Source organism: Urocitellus parryii, chromosome 4, assembly GCF_045843805.1.
Source record: "Urocitellus parryii isolate mUroPar1 chromosome 4, mUroPar1.hap1, whole genome shotgun sequence".
NCBI lineage: Eukaryota > Metazoa > Chordata > Mammalia > Rodentia > Sciuridae > Urocitellus > Urocitellus parryii.
Window position 1 is genome coordinate 6,104,452 of NC_135534.1, and position 19,584 is coordinate 6,124,035.

At 59.5% G+C, this 19,584-nt stretch overlaps 1 protein-coding gene across 2 annotated transcripts; it reads right to left on the reverse strand.

Moving 5' to 3' along the window:
- Positions 1-495: 495 nt before the first annotated feature.
- Grk2 (G protein-coupled receptor kinase 2) lies at positions 496-19,252 on the reverse strand. Of its 2 annotated transcripts, none has more exons than XM_026396499.2 (21): positions 19,061-19,252; positions 9,297-9,373; positions 7,431-7,504; positions 7,239-7,340; positions 7,048-7,122; positions 6,836-6,897; positions 6,149-6,200; positions 5,865-5,956; positions 5,452-5,551; positions 5,292-5,370; positions 5,081-5,211; positions 4,802-4,896; positions 4,625-4,732; positions 4,360-4,426; positions 3,985-4,085; positions 2,881-2,947; positions 2,708-2,803; positions 2,292-2,454; positions 2,021-2,157; positions 1,827-1,937; positions 496-1,759 (listed from the first exon to the last, which is right to left on the reverse strand). In XM_026396499.2, exons 1-21 carry the CDS (start codon positions 19,171-19,173, stop codon positions 1,595-1,597), a joined length of 2,067 nt encoding a protein of 688 aa, XP_026252284.1. In that variant the 5' UTR covers positions 19,174-19,252; the 3' UTR covers positions 496-1,594. The 2 variants fall into 2 exon arrangements, with proteins under 2 accessions (XP_026252284.1, XP_026252283.1); XM_026396498.2 differs by having other exon boundaries at positions 1,827-1,940.
- Positions 19,253-19,584: the final 332 nt, after the last annotated feature.

Here is a 19,584-nt window from a genome sequence, read left to right on the forward strand (position 1 = left end):
CCACTCTGGGGAGATGAGAGGCCTGCCGCTGGGGTGCCCTTGGACCCAGGGACCCCTACTGGGGGCTACACAGTGAGGCCAGAAGGGAGTCCAAAGCCAGAGAGGGCCAAGGACCCAGAGGCCACGGCATGGCCTAGAGGGTAGAGGTGCCCCAACTGTCCCAGAGGAGTGGAAACTAGCACAGTGCCTGATGTGCAGGGGCTCAGTAAAGCTGTCCAAGTGTAACCTCAAAAGTGGGCTTGCCTACTTACCCGGGAAGTGGGCAGGAGGCCCCCTACTCCCAGGAGGTGGGTGAGGGCACTCCATGTTGGGCCAGGTGGGAGAGGGAGTGGAGTATCCCAGTCTAGCCCAGAAGAAGGCCTAGGCCTGCCCAGAGGTTGCCACAGCAGTGGAGGGACCTGGTGCCACCAAGACCCCCCCTTCAGGTCCTAGCCTGATAGAGGCAGAAAAGTGGTCACCAGACATGAAGAGTCTGAAACAGCGAGGAGTCAGGCACCATTTTTTATAAAAACGCATAGTATCATTTTCCACTCTAAAATCACATTCAAAAATCGGCAAAGAAACGCCCCGGGAGTGAGTAGACAAGAGGGGAGGGCGCCGACCCAGCCCCGGGGAGAAGGCGCGACACCACACATGGCAGCGCGACTGGCACAGGGGGCATGCGGTGGGTGAGGTGGTGTCCGTGGGCAGTGGCACTGACAGGACGTGGGCTGTGGGGCTGGACAGCCAGGGCTGGGGGCACACTGACTGGCCTGGGCAGGGAGGGCTGGCCCCGACCACAGACCTTCGATGTGCCACCCAGCCACCTTGCTGGCCAGCTGTGGTCCCAGGAAGGTGAGGTCTCACCCAGCCTGGGGTGAGGGGCACCTGGGGCCAGGCTTGGCAGGTGTGGCCCAGCCCACAGGTGCCTTTCCGTGGTCCTGAGCCCAGGGTTGGTGGGAAGAGGGCTGCGGGGAGCATGCTGCCAACGCCGCCCTCCACACGGAGCCCCACGGTATCCAGGGCAGGGGGATGGGGTCATCCAGTGACATGGGGGCTTTTCCTGAACAATGGCCCAAGAGACCCAGTCACCTCAGGAGGCCTTGGGGGCCAGGGAGACAAGGGGCCTCTCCTCACCAATGGCCAGAGGGCAGGACAGCACAGGGCCCGGGCCCTGGCCCTCTGTTGCAGGGGGGCCCTGTGGTGGGAAAGTTCAAGTAGTATCCCTGTGCTGTGCCCTCCCCTGGGGTGGGGACGCTGGACCTCCCAGCTGTGCCGTGGCAGAGCACGGCCCACAGGGCCTGAGGTGGCGCAGCTCAGTGAGGCTTCATCCCTGGGGAGGGGTGGAAGGGCTGCTGGGGGCTGCTGCTCTCCCCACAGGAAGACACTGGGAGTGGGTGGCCCCAGGGGTCAGGCGGGGCTCTGGACAGTGGCTGGGTCGGTGGCAGCAGGAGCTGAGGCAAGCGGGCCCCTCCCTGGGGGCTGGGCCAGGCTGGGGCCACAGGAGATCACAATAATTACAAAATAAAACTTTTTCCGCTTTGCGGGAAAACAAATAATAAAAATTCGACAAAATAAATTAGAGGTTTATAAAAGGCGGGCGGGTGGCGGCGGGTCAGAGGCCATTGGCGCTGCCGCGCTGCACCAGCGGCACCTTGCTCAGCTCCACCACGGGCGAGCGCGGCTTGTTCTTCATCTTGGGCACCCGCTGCACCAGCTGCTGGGCTTCACGGTAGGCGTCTCGCAGCTCCTTCTTCCATTGCACCAGCTCAGGGTCGCTCTGCACACACGGGCCGTCAGCCCCAGCCAGCAGCCCTGCCACCCACCCGCACCGGGCCCCTACTCACATCGCACTGCAGGACGAACTGTTTGCCACCGCGGATCTTGAGGAGGAGGCACTTGCGCTCCTTGATCTGTGTCTCCTCCACCGACTGGATCTCCTCCATGGTCAGCAAGCTCTGCTGCGAGGCGGCCAGGCGGTGAGGGGCAGGCCTGCAGCCACCCCCACACCTGGCACCCCAACCTCAGACCCGATCCTTACCGGGGCCTCGCCCTCGCCCCGCCACTCCAGCCGGTTCGGAAACAGGTAGAAGTACCGCCGCTGCCACTGGGTCAGGAAGGGGTTGCCCATCTTGGACATGTAGCCATGCATGATGCAGTCCTTGCCCAGGGCGTAGTCTGACGCAAGAGACCAGAGAGGCAGGCTCAAGCCCAGATTCAGATCTCAGTGTGGCCACTTGCTGGCTGTGGCCTTGGGCGAGGTCCGCAACCCCAAGCCTGGTTCTCATTTCTACAGCAGCCGCGAGCCTCACCTTCCTCGTGGCCCAGCTGCTTGTTCTTGGCCTTCTTGCGGGCTTCCAGCCGGTCTGTCTCAGCATTGATGGTGTCAAAGACAGTTTCTGCCACCTCCTGTTGCCACCGCTCCGAGATGGTGAGGGGAAAATTGCGGTAGAGCTCCTGGTCGCTGTCCAGTAACTTCATCAAGTGCACAGGGCAGAGACACACAGACGGACAGAAGGTGTCAGGACATCATTAGCCACAGGCCTACCTAGGGCCTTGGCACAGGGATGGTCTGGTCCAGCCGCCACCCCCCAGGGAGGTCTAGGGAGGAGGAAGTGTGGCCCACAGCTGACAGGGACACAGAAGGGCCTCACAGGGACACAGAAGGGGCAAGGAGCCCACAAGGCGAGGCTGGACCTCAAGTGTGAGGCCAGGCAAGGCCCAGTACCTTGATTCCTTTTGTGTCCTCTTCATCAAAGGAGCCAATGTCAAAGGCGTCGGCTGCATTCACCTCCCCCCGCGGGGGGATCAGTGGGGGCGGGTACTGCAACAGAACAGGGGATGGGCTGTCAGCATGGGAGGGGGCTGCAGGGACCCAGGCCGGCCCACACAGGCTGTTACCTTCTGTAGGAAGACCATCTGCCAATCCAGTGAGCGGAAGAAAGGACTCTCCTTCACTTCCTGAGCCCTGTGGCGACACAGAAGGCTGTCACCAGGGCTTGGCACCACCTAAGGCTAGGCCAAGCGGTCAGGCTGGACTCGGGCTTAACTCTTGATTCAGCCACTTTCTGGCTCTGTGACCCTGGACAACTTCCTTAACCCTGAGCCTGTTTCCTCATCTCTAAGATGGGAGAACAGCAGTTCCCACATCACAGGGTTGTTGAGTTTTATGTATTTTGGGGACCAGGGACTGAACCCAGGGGTGCTCTACTACTGAGTTACATCCCCAGCCCTTTTATTTATTTACTTATTTATTTATATTTTGAGACAGGGTCTTGCTAAGTTGCTGAGGCTAGCCTCAAAATTGTGAGGTTCTGGACAGGGGCTATGGCTCAGCGGTAGAGCGCTCACCTAGCACGTTCGAGGCACTGGATTCAATCCTTAGCACCACGTAAAAATAAATAAATAAAATAAAGGTATTCTGTCCAGCTATAACTAAAAAAAATATTTAAAAAAAAATGAGGTTCCTACCTTAGCCTTCTGAGTAGCTGCACACATGCTACTATGCCTAGCTTATTGTTTTTTTTAAAATATATTTTAATACCTTTATTTCACTTATTTATTTTTATGTGGGGCTGAGGATCAAACCCAGGGTCTTGTACGTGTGAGGCGAGCGCTGTACCACTGAGCCACAGACCCAGCCCTCGCTTATTGTCTTAATATGGGTAATTTAGTAACACGCTGCCCAGCACTTAGTAAAAAGCTGCTTTTACCCTCCTCATCATCTTGGGTACAAGGGCCCCTCTGGAAGCTGGGCCCTGGTTGGCTCTGGTTGGCACCAGCAGCTCCAGCCCGGGCAGCCCTTCCACCCTGAGGATATTGAATAGTGATAGCTCTGAACCTACTTGTGAGCTCCTCAAAGGAGGCTGGGACCATGGAGGGGGCTCCGTCCATCGTGGGACACAGTCCTCAACCTTAGGGGGCCACTCAGAGGCCTGGGCAGACTGGTGAGCAGCCCATAACAGACCCAACCCAGCTGCATGCCCGCGTAGCCAGGGCACTCACCCACGGCCCAGGCAGCCCAGCCTCCGGTTGACATCCCTCTGCAGCAGACCCTCCAGCAGGGAGCGGAGTTCAGGGGAGAAGGAGTCGGGAAGCTCCACGGCCTTTAGGGAGAAGTAGGACACCGAGAGGCTGAGGAAGTGCCCTAAGCCCCTCACAACTCTTGGTGGGGAGGGTTAACTGGCCCCCTGCAAGTGTGAGCTACGACAATATGGAGAGGGTGAGACCCTCCAGACAAGAGATCTGCCTCCCAGCAGCAGTGAGGGAACCAGAGGCCCGAGTTCCCTACTGGTCAGTGGGAACCACCATCGTGAAACCTAGCACCCACCCGAGACCCCAACAACCTTGCTGTCCCACATCGGGACCCCTCTTGCTCACCATTGTCAATGTCATACGGTCAATCTCGTGCTTGTCTTTGGTCTTGTGCTGCCGAAAAGGGCTGTGCCTAAGGGAGAGAGGTCAAAGACCAAATTCAAAGGATAAGAACAGAGAAAATGACACGGGCCACGTGAATGAGCCTCATCCAAAGTCAGAGGTGGTGCCACCCTAACACCCAGGCAGTGGTGGGCCCCACTCCCCTGCTTCCTGCCTGGACAGGGGAAGTCTCCAGGCCCGTCCCACTCCTGCCCTGGGGCCCGCTCACCCCCGCAGCAGCTTGAAGAGCATGCAGCCCAGGGAGAACCAGTCGGCACTGCTGTCGTAGGCCACGCCCTTCTGCAGGACCTCGGGGGCCATGTACCCGTGGGTGCCCCTGTGGGAGCAAGGAGGCCATGAGTGGGCGGGCGGGGTGCGGGGAGGCAGGGGCTGGCCGGGCACTCACACGCTGGCATGGGGCTTCTTCTTGGAGAAGTCGCAGGCCAGGCCCAGGTCTGAGATGCGCACGTGGCCATGCTCGTCCAGAAGGATGTTGGCCGGCTGTGGAGGAAGCCCAGTGAGCGGCTGCCCGCCTGTCTCCACTTGAGAGAATCTGGGTGCTGGAGACAAGGCCCAGCTGGGGTCTTCCCCTCCCTTCCCTAGTCCCAAGCTGACCAGGAAGCAGCCTGGGTCTGAGGGGAGGAGATGGGCCAGGAACCAGGTGTGCTGGGGGCAGGCACCTCACCTTCAGGTCCCGGTAGACGACGAAGCGGTTGTGCATGTGCTCCAGGCCCAGGATGATCTCGGCCGCATAGAAGCGCATGTCGGCCTCAGAGAAGACCCCGTGCTGGGACAGGTGGTAGTGCAGATCCCCGCCTGAGGGAGGCAACCGTGGAGTGGCACTCAGCTGGCTGCCCCAGCAGGACCGGGGCCCCTGGTGCCGGCCCTACACCCACCATTCATGAGATCCAGGATGAAGCTGAGCTTGTCCGGTGTGTGGAACGCATACGACATGCAGACAATGAAGGGGCAGTCCTACGAGGGAGGGGCGGTCAGCAGTGGCTGCGTGTGGCTGCTGGCCCGCTGCTCCCGGGCCCGCAGGGCGCCCATGCTCACCCCAGTGCTGACGAGAGAAAGCATGATGCGCTCGTTCAGGGCCAGGGTCTCCCCCTGCTTCATCTTGATGCGCTTCTTGTCCAGACACTTCATGGCGTACCTGGGCAGGGGTGAGAGGGAGGGACGGCTGTGGCCTCGGGGGACTTATGGGAAAGACTGGACACAGGACAAGCGTGTGACAAAATCAGAACTTCAGAGAGCACAGAAGGTGCTGGAAGGTCAGAAGCTCTGAGGAGCCTGTAGGAGATGACAGCCAAAGCAAGGTGGGGAGGAGGGGACAGCATGTGGCCGGCTGAGACTGCCCATGCAGGGGCACTGGTCCCCCTCACAGCTCTTCCCCAGGATGCCCAGGCCGCCCAGGTGTCCCTGCCCTCTCAGGCATTTGCCAAATGCCAACTGAGCAGGGTGCTCACATCTTGCCCGTGTCTGCTTTCCGGCACCCGTAGACCTCACCGAAGCCCCCGCGCCCGATGATGCGATGCACACTGAAGTCGTTCATGGTCAGCTGCAGGGTGGCAACAGCTGGGTCACTGCAGGCTGCCTGGGCTACATGCTCTCTTGCCTCCAGCTTCCCCCACTGGGATACCAGCTCTGAGCCCCAGAGCCACCACTCTAGGGGCAGAGGGGCAGACCCCCCTGGCTTCCCGCCCTGCCGGTGACCTGGCTCTGGCCCTCCACGCCCACCAGCTCCACTCACATGGATGTTCAGCTCCACGTTCTTCCACTGGCAGAATCGTGTGAACTTATCGCTGTAAAGAGAAGTGTCCAGGCTCAGGTAAGCCTCAGAGAGTGGGCAGGATGAGGCTGGCATGAGCCAGTCCACCCACTGATGCTCCCTGGAGTCCGGGCATGGGCCTCTGCCACCCAGCTGTGGGTTCCTGCTGGGATCCGAGAAACTCAGAGAGGAGGGCACTCAGTCTAACCCAGACTTCCTGCCACCACATCCCCCACTAGGCTCGTCGTATTGCTGCTTACATACCTCCAGTGACACAGAGCTCATTCCCTGTGAAGCCACCCACCCCCTGCTGAACAGCTGTGACCCTAACAACGCTGCAACGTCTACGACACCCTGCCAACCGCCGAGCGGTCATGAAGGGCAAGGTGCGTTCTGTGTTCAGGACCCTGAGGCTCCTCAGGCCAGGTGGGCCTGGCAGGGTGCTATGCAGACGGGGAGGCAAGGTGCACAGGGGTGGAGGTGGGGGGCGGGGGGTGAGGTGTCAGGGACAGACTTTGAGGAGCCTGGTGCTGAGAGGGCAGGGGGAAGGAGATGACTGGGAGCCCGCCTGACCTCCAGGAGTCTCTGCAGCGGGACAGTGACAGGCCCAGCACCTGCCCCCTTGGGGCCTTCTGTTCCTTCCTCCCCCATATCGGGCCCTGCACTCACCTCTCGATAAATTTCTGGAACACGTCTCCTCGGAGGTTGTGACAAATCTCCTCGATGTACGGCTGCAGAGGGAGCTGGAAGTGGGTGACTGGGCCCTAAGGCAGTGGCTGCCCAGGCCCCGCCCCTAGTTCCCAGACTTCTGGACCTGGGGCTGTCCCAGAAGACCCTGGCGGGGTCGGATGGGGCCAGCAGGACATGAGCCCAGCACGCACCTGGAAGAGATCCGGAGGCACCTGCTTCTTCACCAGGTGGCTCTGGACATGCTCAGTGGCACTCTTCGAGAAGGGCTGGGGAGGACAGAGGTGGCCGTGAGTCCTCCCCAGGGCCTTTCCTTCCCTTTCGCTCCCCCATGGCTCAGGCAGCACAGGGCCGGCTGGGGAGACAGGAGCTGGGGGCCACTCACGTGCGAGCAAGCCAGCAACTCCTTCATGATATAGGCGTCGAAGATCTCCCGGCTCCGGGCCACGCGTTCCTCCTCCGTCTCCAACTTCTCATATTTCTTGATCTGGAGGGCACAGGGCACAGATGCCAGGTGGCGCACAGATGTGGAGCAGGGCCTGGCCGACCGCCTGCCCTGGGCCAGGCCCCACCTCACCTCCTCGTAGAACTCCACCAGGGGCTTGGCCTCCTCCAGGTGGTTCAGACAGAAGTCTCGGAAGAGCAGGTACCCTGAAAGAGACCAAGCTGGGTCACCCTGAGCTACGTGTCCTCCCGGGGTCTTCCTGTCACTGTGGAAGAGGTGGATTTGGGGCTCCCTAGCAGAACCGGCCACGGTAGCAGCAGAGGTCATCTCCCAGGCAGGGGCTGGGCAACGTGGCCGCTAAGGCTGGGGCCAACCTGAAGTTTCTTGGCTTCTAGGCTGGGCCCTGTGCTCTGTCCTTCCCAGAACCTGCCTCTTCAGGAGCTGGCGGGAAGTGGCAGCACATGGTACCGCAGAGGAGGGTGCCAGGAACCCCAGGTACCCAAGCCTTGTGCCCCCTCTGAGAGGCTACACCACCCACCGGTGGGCCAGGCAGGTGCAGTGGGATTCTATCCGGGCCACCTGGGCCACCTGGGCCACCTGGGCCAAGTCAGGCTGCAGCAGGTGGCTCTGAGGGAGGCCCCTTTCTCTTCCCCTGCCCGCTCCACACATGGCTGACTTTCACAGCAGCCCTGGCAGGGAGGGCATGTCAGATGAGGAAACTGAGGCTCTGAGGCTCAGGGAGGTCTGTCAGACATATGGCATTTGGCAGAGGCATGAGCAGAAACTCGGGGCTCCTCAACCAGTGACTGGTTCCCAGGAAGGTGGGTTGGAGGGCGAGGCTTCAGGGCAGGGGCATGGAAGTGTAAGGTGAGCTTTAAGAAGGGCCCCCAGCAGGCCCTGGACGGGGCACCTTCACCCCTCCCTGGGAGTAAGGTTGAGGCCTGGCCCCAGAGCAGCTGTGGGAGGATGAGGCAGAGCCAGGGCACTCCTGTTCCTTCCTTGGCCTCCAGCTGATAGGTGACAAGACTTGAGCTGGTGGCTTCCCACACCTCTCTGGGGCACCGCCCTGGTAATGTCAATGCCTCAATTGCCTGGACACCTCTGCCTGAGCTTGCAGCTGTCCTTTCTTAATGTAGTGCCTTTGAGTAACATGGACACCATCTCCATCCATCCCTGTCAGTCCTGGGCAGTGGGGCTCATAAGTCCCATTACCCAGATGAGGAGAGGTTCAGAGAGGTGAAGCAAGTTTCCCAAGATCACTCAGCATAGGCCTGGGACCCAAACTGTGTGCTTCCCGGCACACACTGACTCTTCAAGACTGACCTCTACTGCCTGATCCTGCCAGGCCACTCCCAGATCCTGTTCACGGGAAGGCTGGGAAGGCCAAGAAGGCAAGGCCGAAGCTCAGCCCAGTGGGGCTACAGCTGCTCCCCTGAGGACCGCCCCAAGCCTGCCCTCTGGGCCAGTGGGGCAGACTCAAGAAACTTCCAAGAGGCACCAGGCACCAGGAAGAAGGCTGGGGCCCCCAACACCCCCGCTCCCCACAGAGGCAGGTTGCTCAGAGGGCCCTTGGGGGCGGGGCAGGGCCAACCACAGCTGGGCAGGCGCCACAGGAAGGGCCCCGCCTCTTCCTGTCAGTTCTACCAACGGCCCGAGCAGCTGTGGCTGGGCCAAGGGGAAGCTGCAACTCTCAAAAACAAAAACCCCAAAGGAGGAACTAGCCTGGCAGCCCTGGAAGACCACTGGGCACTGTCCCCTCCCCATCACGGGGCTCCCTGGGCTGATAGCCAGGGGCTGGCATGCACAAGGGTGGCAGCTCCACGGGGAGTAGCCCCTGCGGCCACCTTGCCCTGAGTGGATGGGTGGCCCACCCTCCAGGTAGAGGGGAGCACAGCCCAGTCAGCTGCGGGGGTGGCAGGAAATCAACATCAGGGTCCTCCCTGGGCAGCTGGACAGGGCGGGAAGCCCCCGAGCTGGCACGGCCACGGCTGCACTCACCCAGCTTCTGGGAGAAGATCTTCTCGAAGGTCACCTCGCCCCGGTCCTCCAGGTACTTCTGCATAACGCTGCGGATGCTGTGGGCAGAGGGGGCGCCAAACAGGGGGCGCAGCTCAGCGGGGCTGCAGGCCCTTCCCTATCCTGCCCAGAGTCTGAGTAGACCCACTGATGGTGGGAGGTGGCTGCCCCGATGGCCTACTCACTTATCCTGACCACAGGCCACAGGAGATGGACCCGAGCCTCCCCCGCTCGGAAGCCCACCACCTGCAGAAGCCCAGGACTGCCGCCACTGGCTTTGAGAATCTGGCCACACTGCCGCAGCCAGGGTTTGTCCACTGGCTGATGAACAGATACACAAAATGTGCCCGTCCATCACCCACACGATGGCCTGATACTCGGCTACGAAGGGAAGTGAGGCACTCTCACGCCTGGCATGGCTGAACCCTGCGGTTATGTCTCAGGGAAGACAACAGTCCCAAAAAGGCCAGGTTGCATGACTCCATGCATGTGACTCTCTAGAACAGGGCACGCGACAGGGACAGGGTAGGTCTGTTGTTGCAGGCTGGGGGGAGGGAAGGGCGGGCCTGCCGATGGGCACAGGGTCTCCCTTCGAGGTGATGGAGGCAGTCTGGTCTCACAGGGATGGGGGCTGCACAACGAGGTGGACCACAGCACCATACAGTCTAAAGGACAAACTCTGTACTGTATGGATCGTGTCTCGACTTAGTAAATAGTTCAGGGGAAAAAAAAACACACAAGCCTCAGTAGCCCACAACAGTTGGTCAAATCGTGACACAGATGTGGGGCTTCTGCTAAGGGCTGTAGATAAGGGTCTAGCCACTGTGGGCCTGAAACCAACCCCCACCTTAACACTGAGCAAGGCCTGGGGAAGCCACACCAGGCTACACTCCAAGCTCCAGATGCCACCTTGCTGTCCCCTCTCCTCTCTTCTAGGCCATTTGCAGCTCAGCTCTGCCAGCCTGTCCCAACATGGGTGACTGGTGAGGAACTGCCAGCCAAAGGACAGACAAGCAAGAGACCCACAGGGCAGGGGGAGGCATAGCAAAGGACAGAGGGAGGTCAGGTCCTTGGGTGCTGGGAAGACTCAGCCAGGGCACAGACCCTATGGGACCACCATGGGAGGAAGCCCAGACAGATGACAGACAGGAAGGAGGGGACTGGGGCTGCCAGATGGCAGGAGGAGAGTTTGCTAGCCTGTCCTCTAAACGGGGCTTCCAGGCCTTGGGCCCAGGGCTCTGCAAGAATGTGGCTTCAGCCCGGGTGCCATGACGCATGCCTGTAATCCCAGCAATTCGGGAGGCTAAGGCAGGAAGATCTCAAGTTCAAGGCCAGCCTCAGCAGCTTAGCAAGACCCTGTCTCAAATTAAAACATACAGCTGGGGACATAGCTCAGTTGGTAGAGTGCTTGCTTGCGTGCATAAGGCCCTGGGTTCAATCCCCAGCACCACATAAACAAATAAGTAAATAAATAGACTAAAACACACAAAGGGCTGGGGATGTGGCTCAGTGGTTCAGCACCCCTGCGTTCAATCCCTGGTACCAAAAAAACTTTAAAAAGAATGTGGGTCCAGTTATGGCAGTAGGACCCAAGGCCTGCTGCCTCTAGCCCTCCTTAGGAGGGAGGAGACACCCCTAATCACAAGCCCACAAAGATGTTGTAAGTACAACCCTCACCTGCCCCCAATCTCACAGGCTAGGAGACTCCATGACCTCTCAAAGCTGCCTCTGACAGGAAGTAGGGCCCTGATGACAAGGACAGCCTGGCAACCCTGTGTTTCTGTTCTGAGACTCCTTTGGAACAGACCCTGTCTAGCAAGGAAGGAAGAGCTGTCAACCCAGGGCCAGGTACCCCAGCACCCCCACACTGCCTCCTCGAAGGACATTCTCTGAAAACCAGCAGAGTGTCTGGAGCCAGCATGCACCCCACATCCGCGAGGGCACACCCTCCCCTCCTGCAGGCCACACATCAGTTCGTATCACCATATGATATGAACCACCCACGTGGGACATGCTCCCCCCACCTTGTGGAACTCACGTGGACCCAGGAGACCAGGACAGAAGCCAAGTCTCACAGGGTCTCACACACCGCAGGAGCTTGGTAAGTGTCAAACTGAGACTCAGCCCCCTGCTCTGGGGCTGCAGAGGACACCTAAGCTGGGAGGCCCTGTCAAGGCCCGAGACCTGACAGCAGGACACGGGCATGGAGCCCAGGAACCTGTGAGGCCTGTGTCTGGATCTCACCTGGGAAGTGATCCAGGAAGGCAGGACCCTTCCCAACCCCTGGCTCAGCTCAAGGCCTCTGCTTCTGCACCTGGTTCTTGTATTCTGGGACATTTTGGACCACAGGGAAGAAGATGAGGAAAAACAATAAAGGAGGAAAAAAAAAATCTCAAAATGTCAATCTCCCATGGCAGTGGAGGGTCAGGTGAGAAGTACAGACAGGTAGGTGCAGACGACAGGCCAAGCAATTCCAGCTGCCAGGGGGACCCCACCAGGAGCTGGGCATGGCCCTGGGATGGGGAAATGGGGACTCCCTGGGAAGCCCTGAAGAAGCCTCAGAATGTCTTCCTGGGAACCAGCACAACTAATGCCAGCTTGGCCCAGGGAATGCCCACCCAGGAGCCAGGAAGTAGCCACCACCATTTCCTGCCATGTGGCTCAGAGAGGCCACAGTGGACACACAAAGGCCCCCCATGGGAGACGTGTGGGTAAGAGCCCTGCCTGCAACAGCCAGGGGAGCCTGCCAGGCAGGCCCTTCTCTCTCCCAGGGGCTCTGATGCCGCCCAGGCCCAGAGCACAGCAAGAGCAGGACCCCAGGCTCAAAAGTGGCTCCCCCTCAGAAGCCACGCCTGAGCATGGCCACAGCATTCCTCCCAGCCCACAGCACTTCATTTTCTTCCTTAAAAAGAAAAAAGTCTTTTTAAAATAAAATAAACAACCCCCCCAAACCAAACACAAGGTCAGGCCTGAGCAGAGTCCTTGAAGGCTGGGCCCCCAAAGTGGCAATTTTAGGGTTTCCTGTTCATCCCTAGGGGGTTGGTGGCCAAGGAAACAGGCAGGTTAGAAACACGCATCACTGGGGTAGGCCCCTGCTAGTGTGGCAGGTACGGCTGCATGGAAGGCAGGGTGGCCTCCGGAATTGGTCACCTTCCTCCCAGCACCTGCGGCCTAATGCTCACAGGGTGAGAGGCAATGTGCCCAGAGAGGAATCCCTGTCTTTAACCAACCCCATATTCAGGGGTGCATGGCCCCCAAGATCCACTCCAGACCACCAAGAGAACAAAAGGTGCCGGGCATGGTGGCGCACACCTATAATCCCAGCAGCTTGGGAGGCTGAGGCAGGAGGATCACAAATTCAAAGCCAGCTTCAGAAACTTAGTGAGGCCCTAAGCAACTTAGTGAGACCTGGTCCCAAAATAAAAAAATAAAAAGGGCTTGGGCTGGGGATGTGGCTCAAGCGGTAGCGCACTCGCCTTGTGTGCGTGCGGCCTGGGTTCGATCCTCGCACCACATACAAACAAAGATGTTGTGTCCGCCGAGAACTAAAAAGTAAATATTAAAAAAAAAAATTCTAAAAAAAAAAAAAAAAAAAAAGGGCTAGGGATGTGGCTTGGTGGTTAAGCACCCCTAGGTTCGATTCCCAGTACCAAAAAAAGGGAGAGAGAGAGAGAAAGAGAGAACAAAATGTCTCAACACTCTCAGACCAGAGGGCCCTAAGCTTTCTGTTCCCTTTGGGGCAGGGTATCAGGGGTCCCTGTGCTCTGGAAACCGGGTAGTGCCAAGGCCTAGGTTCCAAATGGTTCACCCCACCTCCCTCCTGGGAGGCCCACGACCAGTTTCCTCATTTGCAATATGAGGCTGTGAGGGCAACGCTGCATGACCCTCAAGCTGCCAGGAGGACACAGCAGAGGGGACACTCCTGAGGTGCCTGGCCCGCTGCTCTGGTGTCAGCTCCTGTCCCACCTTCTGGCCATGGGAGAGAGCTGCCCAGGCCCCACAGCTCACTAGCAGGCTGCTGCTCCGTGTACTAAGACACTCGCCGTTCTTGTTCAGGTCTAAATTCCACATTTGCCATGTGCTCAGAGGAAGAGACCGGTGGCCAGGCAAGCTCCTAGTGCTGGCTCTGGCCAGGCTAGGCCCATGGGTAGGACCTGATGGGAACATAGGGGCTGCCACTCCTCTCAACCTCAGAGCTCCGAGCGCTCCCCTCGATGCAGCTAAGGGCCCAGTGGGCAAGTCTGATGCCTCCCTCTCAAAGAATCTGGGCACCTTGAAATAAAGGTGCCCAGGAGGCAGTCCAGCCACGGCGGAGAGCTGCTCACTCCCCAATCCTGGCACCCCCTGAAGTTAGGGTGCTCACATGGCTCTGAGGGGCAGACCTGGCCTGACACTGGGAGAACTTCCAGTACATTCTGACACCACATGGTTCAGAAGAGCAAGTTCCATGCTTTGTGGTGCAGTGGCTTAGCATGTTGGTCTGAGCCCTCACGGGTGGCTCCTACTCAGGATCAGTGACAGATATGTGGACTGAAAGCACCTGCGGGAGTCGAAGGCAAACATGCCCAATTTTTGAAGAGGCCACAGGGTCACTGACCTAGGAGCCCACAATGAGTGTGGCAAAGGAAATATCCAAGCCCTCCCAGGGAAACACCTCTCAGGCCTTCCCACAATCTCCACAGAACTGCTGGGTGCAGGGTCTCAGGGGGCCCTTCCCTGTGCCCACCTTCTGCCCTGGCTGCCTCCCTCTTCACCCCTGCCAGGGTGTGTAGGGAGCAGCAATGTCCCTCCTGGGAGCACAGCAGGCTGGAAGAGAGCCTTGGCAGGCAGGGGCTGTGGTCTGGTGTTCTTCGTGTGATAGTGATGCTGACATTGGGACCTGCCACGACAGGGCAAGCTGGCAAGGAGGCCCTAGGCTGGCAAGTTTGGGGCAGCCATGCTGGGAACTGCCACACTCTGGAGATGTCAGTTAACGAGTCTGTGGCTACACTTGAGGTGCTCCCCTGTGGCATTTCCAGGAAACCTGGCACTGAGGTGGCAGCAGGAGGAGGAAGGAAGTCCCCTGGGACTTCTTATTAATGTGTCTCAATGACTCTCCCTGGGGCTGACAATGTCCTCAGAGTTCAAGAATGTGGCCACTATGAAATGGGAAAGACCGACCCTGATGGCCAAGTCTTAACTAGTCCATGGCCAAGGAAAGAAAATGACAGCTGGCCCTGCACACACGAGCCTGCCGTGAGTGTCTACGGAAGGCCAGACTCCCAGGCTCCCTTGCAGAGATGCACAGAAAGAGCACTTTGCTGGCCTCATCCAATGTCACCAATAAGACACAAGCAGCAGCACCCTGCACCTTACTGCTACAGGGAGACCAAAATCTGCCGCCCAAGAACAAACTTCCAGAGCGTCTTGCCCTGCATTGGGGGGTTGGGGGGCGGCTGTCTCCACCACAAGCCCAGGACAGCTTCCAGAACCGGAGAGCTGCCCCCGCCCACATTACTGCCAGAACACCCACTTCTGCGGTATCGCCACTGCCCTTTGCTGTGAGCAGCAATGCAGAGACGAGATGCTGTTCCAGAAAAAAAGCTGCAGCCAAACCCCTCATTTTCAGGATTTCATTTGAAACAGACTAGAAATAACTTGGATGTAACTCCAACCAGAGGAGAAAACGGACCTTAGGAGCCAGGGGGCAGTGGGGAGGGGCCCAGGAAGCAAGGGCAGGTATAACGCGGGCTATGCACTCCTCAAAGACAGTCACGTGCTCCTGGCTCCTGATGTTTATTCCATAATAACCTGGAAGCAACAGCCACGTGGGGACAGAAGAACCCACCAGGCCCAGGGCCTCAGGGCTCAGCCCTCTGCACAGGAACCTGCGCACAGGGAGGAAACGCAGCTGCGGAGAGGAGAGGAGCCCGGAGCAGGCCTGCACCTGCCCTCCCAGGAATTTACTGCTAGGGATTGAGGTGCGGTGACAGGACACACCATTCCCAGGCTGACGAAGCCCAGATCCCATGCACAGATCCCGACCTATAATGCTTACGATCCCTTCAAATGCATTTACCGAGGGAACAGGCAGGTAAGCCAGCAACTTAGTGGCAAATCTGTGCAACCCCCTGCTCTGGAAAGGAGGACAGATGGGAAGACTTCCCAGAGACCCATTCCTGGGAAACAGCAGCAGCTTCAAAGGCCCTGAGGGAGTGACTGCCGAAAAGATAATCTTGTTTTCAGGGGCAGGAGGGGGAAGAGCCCAGCTACTGGAGTGGAAAGTTCTAGGTAAAAGAGAAAGGCTGGCGGTGGCAGGGTGTCTGCTGGTGATGGAGAAGTGGAGGGAGGAAGGAGGGCGAAAGCCCTTCCTGCACCCCTTCCCCCACTGAGGGAGGCAGGAAGTCCTGGCTGCAAAGGGTTAACAGGAACAGGACCGAGGAGGCAGCAGAAGCAGTGGAGGAAGAGTGGCAGGGTCTGGGGACACAGGGAAGCCAGCAAGGGGTGGAGGGAGGAAGCTGAGGTGGGGGAGGGACCAGGAAATAGCCAAGGCAACTAGGCTGCAAGAGGCACAGGCTCCCACGTGCTGCTGCTGGGACTGCCCCTGTCACCAGGGAGGGCAGGGGTACCTCCTGGGACCGCCCAGGCAGGGCTCCTCAGCCAGGAGCCCAGAGATTAATTACATGAGGCCTCAGTGGTCATATTAAGCAAATGACGATAATTACAAGACTGCTGTGGCTGCGGCGGCCGCTGCTGCGGAGAGACAGCAGCTCCTTTGGGGTGAAGTCAGACCACAGACCTGAAAGCTGGAGGGGGCGGGGAGGTCATCAGTGAAGGACAGCCCTCACATTTTACTGAGGCAGAAACTGAGGCAGGCCTGGCCAGGACGAGGGACCTGCCCTGCCGGGACCACATGAGCTGGTGCTGCAGCAGGATGAGGAGCCAGGTCTCCTGCCTTCCAGCTACACAACAAGGTCAGGAAGTGGGTCTGCTTCCTCAGATTCTGTGGGTGACAGAAGGGGAGGTCCCTGTGCCAAGTCAAAGTGGCACCATGCCCAACTGCTCCAGTTCCCCGGCCCTGGGAAATCAGGGCTGTGATGCCAACCCCAGCTCCCAATCAACCCACGAGCCCAGGCACCAGCCATAGAAGTTGCCAAGCCAGGACCACCCCCAAGGTGGGAACAACTACCGAAGTCACCCTGGCACGGGAACACATGTGGCCTCTCCCTGACTCTGACCTCGTGGATGTTGGGAAGACAGGACCCTGCGTCCGATGGGACCCTTGGCGTGGAGCTGCCATCTCTACATACTAGTTTTGCCAAAGCAGCCTGGTTCTCCATTTTAGCGGATGGGAAGGAGGCAGGGCCTCGTGAACTGTGACAGCTGCCAGCACCAGTGGCTGCAATGCTGCTTCCAGATCATCACCCCAGACCCACAGCTCCCCAGACAAGGGGTGCCATCAGCCCATCCCCCATGAACTGTGGACAAGAGCAAAAGTGAACAGAGGTGGGTGGCAGGGGAAAGCCAATCCCAGGTCTCCTTTGTGACCAGCACAAGTCTCTGCCTCGCTCTGGGCCACAAGAGCTTTTACTATTTAATGGGGAGAAAACCATCCATGGGGCTGCTTCCCACAGCTGCAAAAAGGATAAAACGCAGGGAGAAGCACTTTGGAAACACACAGAAGTACCGGGCAGATGTAAGACAGTCACAATCGCCACAAGGGCAGGAGGTATGTGACCAAAGAGGGTGCAAAGCCACTGCCAAGAGTGGCCTGCTTTCCAGTGCAGAAGGCTTGGCCACTGCATGGCAGCGCACGACCCTTGCCTGGCCTTAGCACTAAGCATGTTCAGTATATAGCTGGAGACTCCAGGCTACTTGCTCAATGTCATGTAGCCAATGGTGACCAATATGAGATCCTGGATTCCTGCCTCTCCCTGAAAGCTCACAGCCTGCCTCATTTCTTCTGCTCAGCACTAAGAGACATCACTCGGTCTTGATATTTCTTGAGTAATTACTACAAGCAAGGCTTGGCCTTACAACTTTACAGGTTGCTTTTTGGATCAACTGAGATAGCAGATGTCAAAATAAATAATGAATTATTATAATTTCCATTCTTACTTCTATCATATCATCACTACCTTGGACAGAAAGCACATATGGAAAGAGGAAGGGCTTGTTTCTCAGGGTTCTAGCACACCTGCAGAGCCAACCCAAGGCGGGGCGGTCAGGAGTGGTGCATTCTGGGGAGAGGTTACACAAATGCAGAGAGATCCAGAAAAGGCCTCGCCTCACACTTTGCAGAACCCCCACCTGCAGGAGGGTCTGGAAGCTGTGGCCTCCAAGGAGAGCCATTCAGTGCCCTAGAGGTTAAGTGCGTTTCCTCCCTCCTGGCTTTGTCATTTCTGAACTCATTTTTGTCCTAACTGTCGCTGCTCCCTCGATGGCCCCAGCTGACAGGCTGGTTCCTGTTTTGAGAAATCTGATTGCGAACGTCTTAGAAAAAAAAAGAAAGGGCCCCAACGGCCTTTTCAAAACACAGACTAATTTTCCTCTCCCAGGCCTGGTATTCAGTCAATCTGAAACCCAAAGACAGGCATGGAAGAAGGGGAGGGGGAGAGACCCAAGCAGGGTACCCCCTGCAGCTGCCAGCCCTGCCTCAAAGGCTGAGGACACAGAGTCACTGCTCTTATTTCACACATACACATTTCACAGATGTGAAAACAGACCCAGAAGTGGGAAGGGTCTTGTTTGAAGTTCCATGATAAGACCACAGCCGCTGGGACAGAACCAAATCCCCAGCAGGCAACTCTCAGGCATGTGCCAGGAGCTGCTGGGACTGTCCTCCACCCTCACAGGGGGTGGTGGTGGGTGGGCACATCTGCTCTCACAGAGGCAGGGCATCCAGGCCCCAGCTCAGACGAGTAGTGGACAAAATGTAGAGCTAGAAGCTGGAAGCCCTGGTGTAGCCGTGGCTACCTTGGATTACCTGGGTGAAGCCAGGCAGATCACTTATTTCTGGGGCTTCAGTTTCCCCACCTGTTCCATAGCACAACACCACACTGGCCAGCCCACCTCCTGGGCTGCTGTGTGGCTCAAACAATGGGAGAACGCTTGTATCCACTATAAAATGCGGGACAAGCCCCGGCTACAGCTCACATCCCGTAGGCTTCTGCGACGACATCCGTGTAACAGTTTAAAGTTTGATACCAGGTGCGATGAATCGGTTGTCCTATAGAGGTGGCAGCCACGGGCCAGTTGCCGCAGGTGTGCTGGGACATCACCTGGTCAGTGGTACCCACAGGGCACCTTGTGCAGGGGAGAGGGTGAAGCGGGAGCTCCCCACCTGAGCGCAGCCCCCCTGGGATGAGGCACCCGCACACCACGGTACCCACCACCTCGGCGCCCTGAAAGCACTCCCAAGCCCAGCCCAGACGGAGACCCAGCAGACTCGCTCCCCCGGCCGAAAATCTCCCACAAGCGTGGACCGGAGGGCAGCGGATGGGGCAGTGGAAACCTCGGGGGGCGCGGGTCAGCGGTGCGGTCGGACAGAGGGGTGAGCGGAGGCAGGCCGGGGGAGAGTGGAGGGCAGCGCCGGGGCCTGGGGGAGGCCGGGGCATTGCTGACAGCGACCAGGCGGCGGCGAGAGGCACAGGAAGCCGCGGGGCGGCCCTGGAGCGGGCGCCCGGCTCCGGCGCGCGGGGCCTGGGGCTGCGGGGGCCGAGGGGCGCGCGGGGCGCGGGGCTGCGGGGGTCGCGGCGCGGCCTCACCTGGGCTCGGGCAGCAGGATCTTCTTGCTGGCGCGCGCGGCCGGCGTGGCCTTGCTCTTCTCCATGGCCATCAGGTAGCTCACGTCGGCCAGCACCGCCTCCAGGTCGGCCATCTTGGCGGCGGCGGCGCTGCTCCTCCCGCCGCCGCCGCTCGCTCGGCTCCCGCTCGCTCGGCGCGCTCGGCCCGCCCGGCCCGGCCGCGTTCCTCGGCCCCGGCGCCGCCCGCCGCCCGCCGCCCGCGGCCCCGCTTGCCGCCGCTCACAGGCGGCGCCGCCCCATGGCGCCGGCTCGGGCCCGGCCGCGGCTCGCGCTCCGCTCCCGCCGGGACTGCAGTCGGGGCGCCGCCGCCCGCGCCCCGGAGCCGCCGCCGCCTCCGGCCCCGCCTGCCGCGCACAGCGCCAGCGAGCCGGCGAGGGGCCGGGCCGGGCGGGCGGCGGCGCGGGCAGGCGGCGCCCTCTGGAGGCCGCGCGCGGGCGGGCGAGCGGGGGCCGGACGCAGTCCCGCTGGCCACCTTGGGCCGCGAC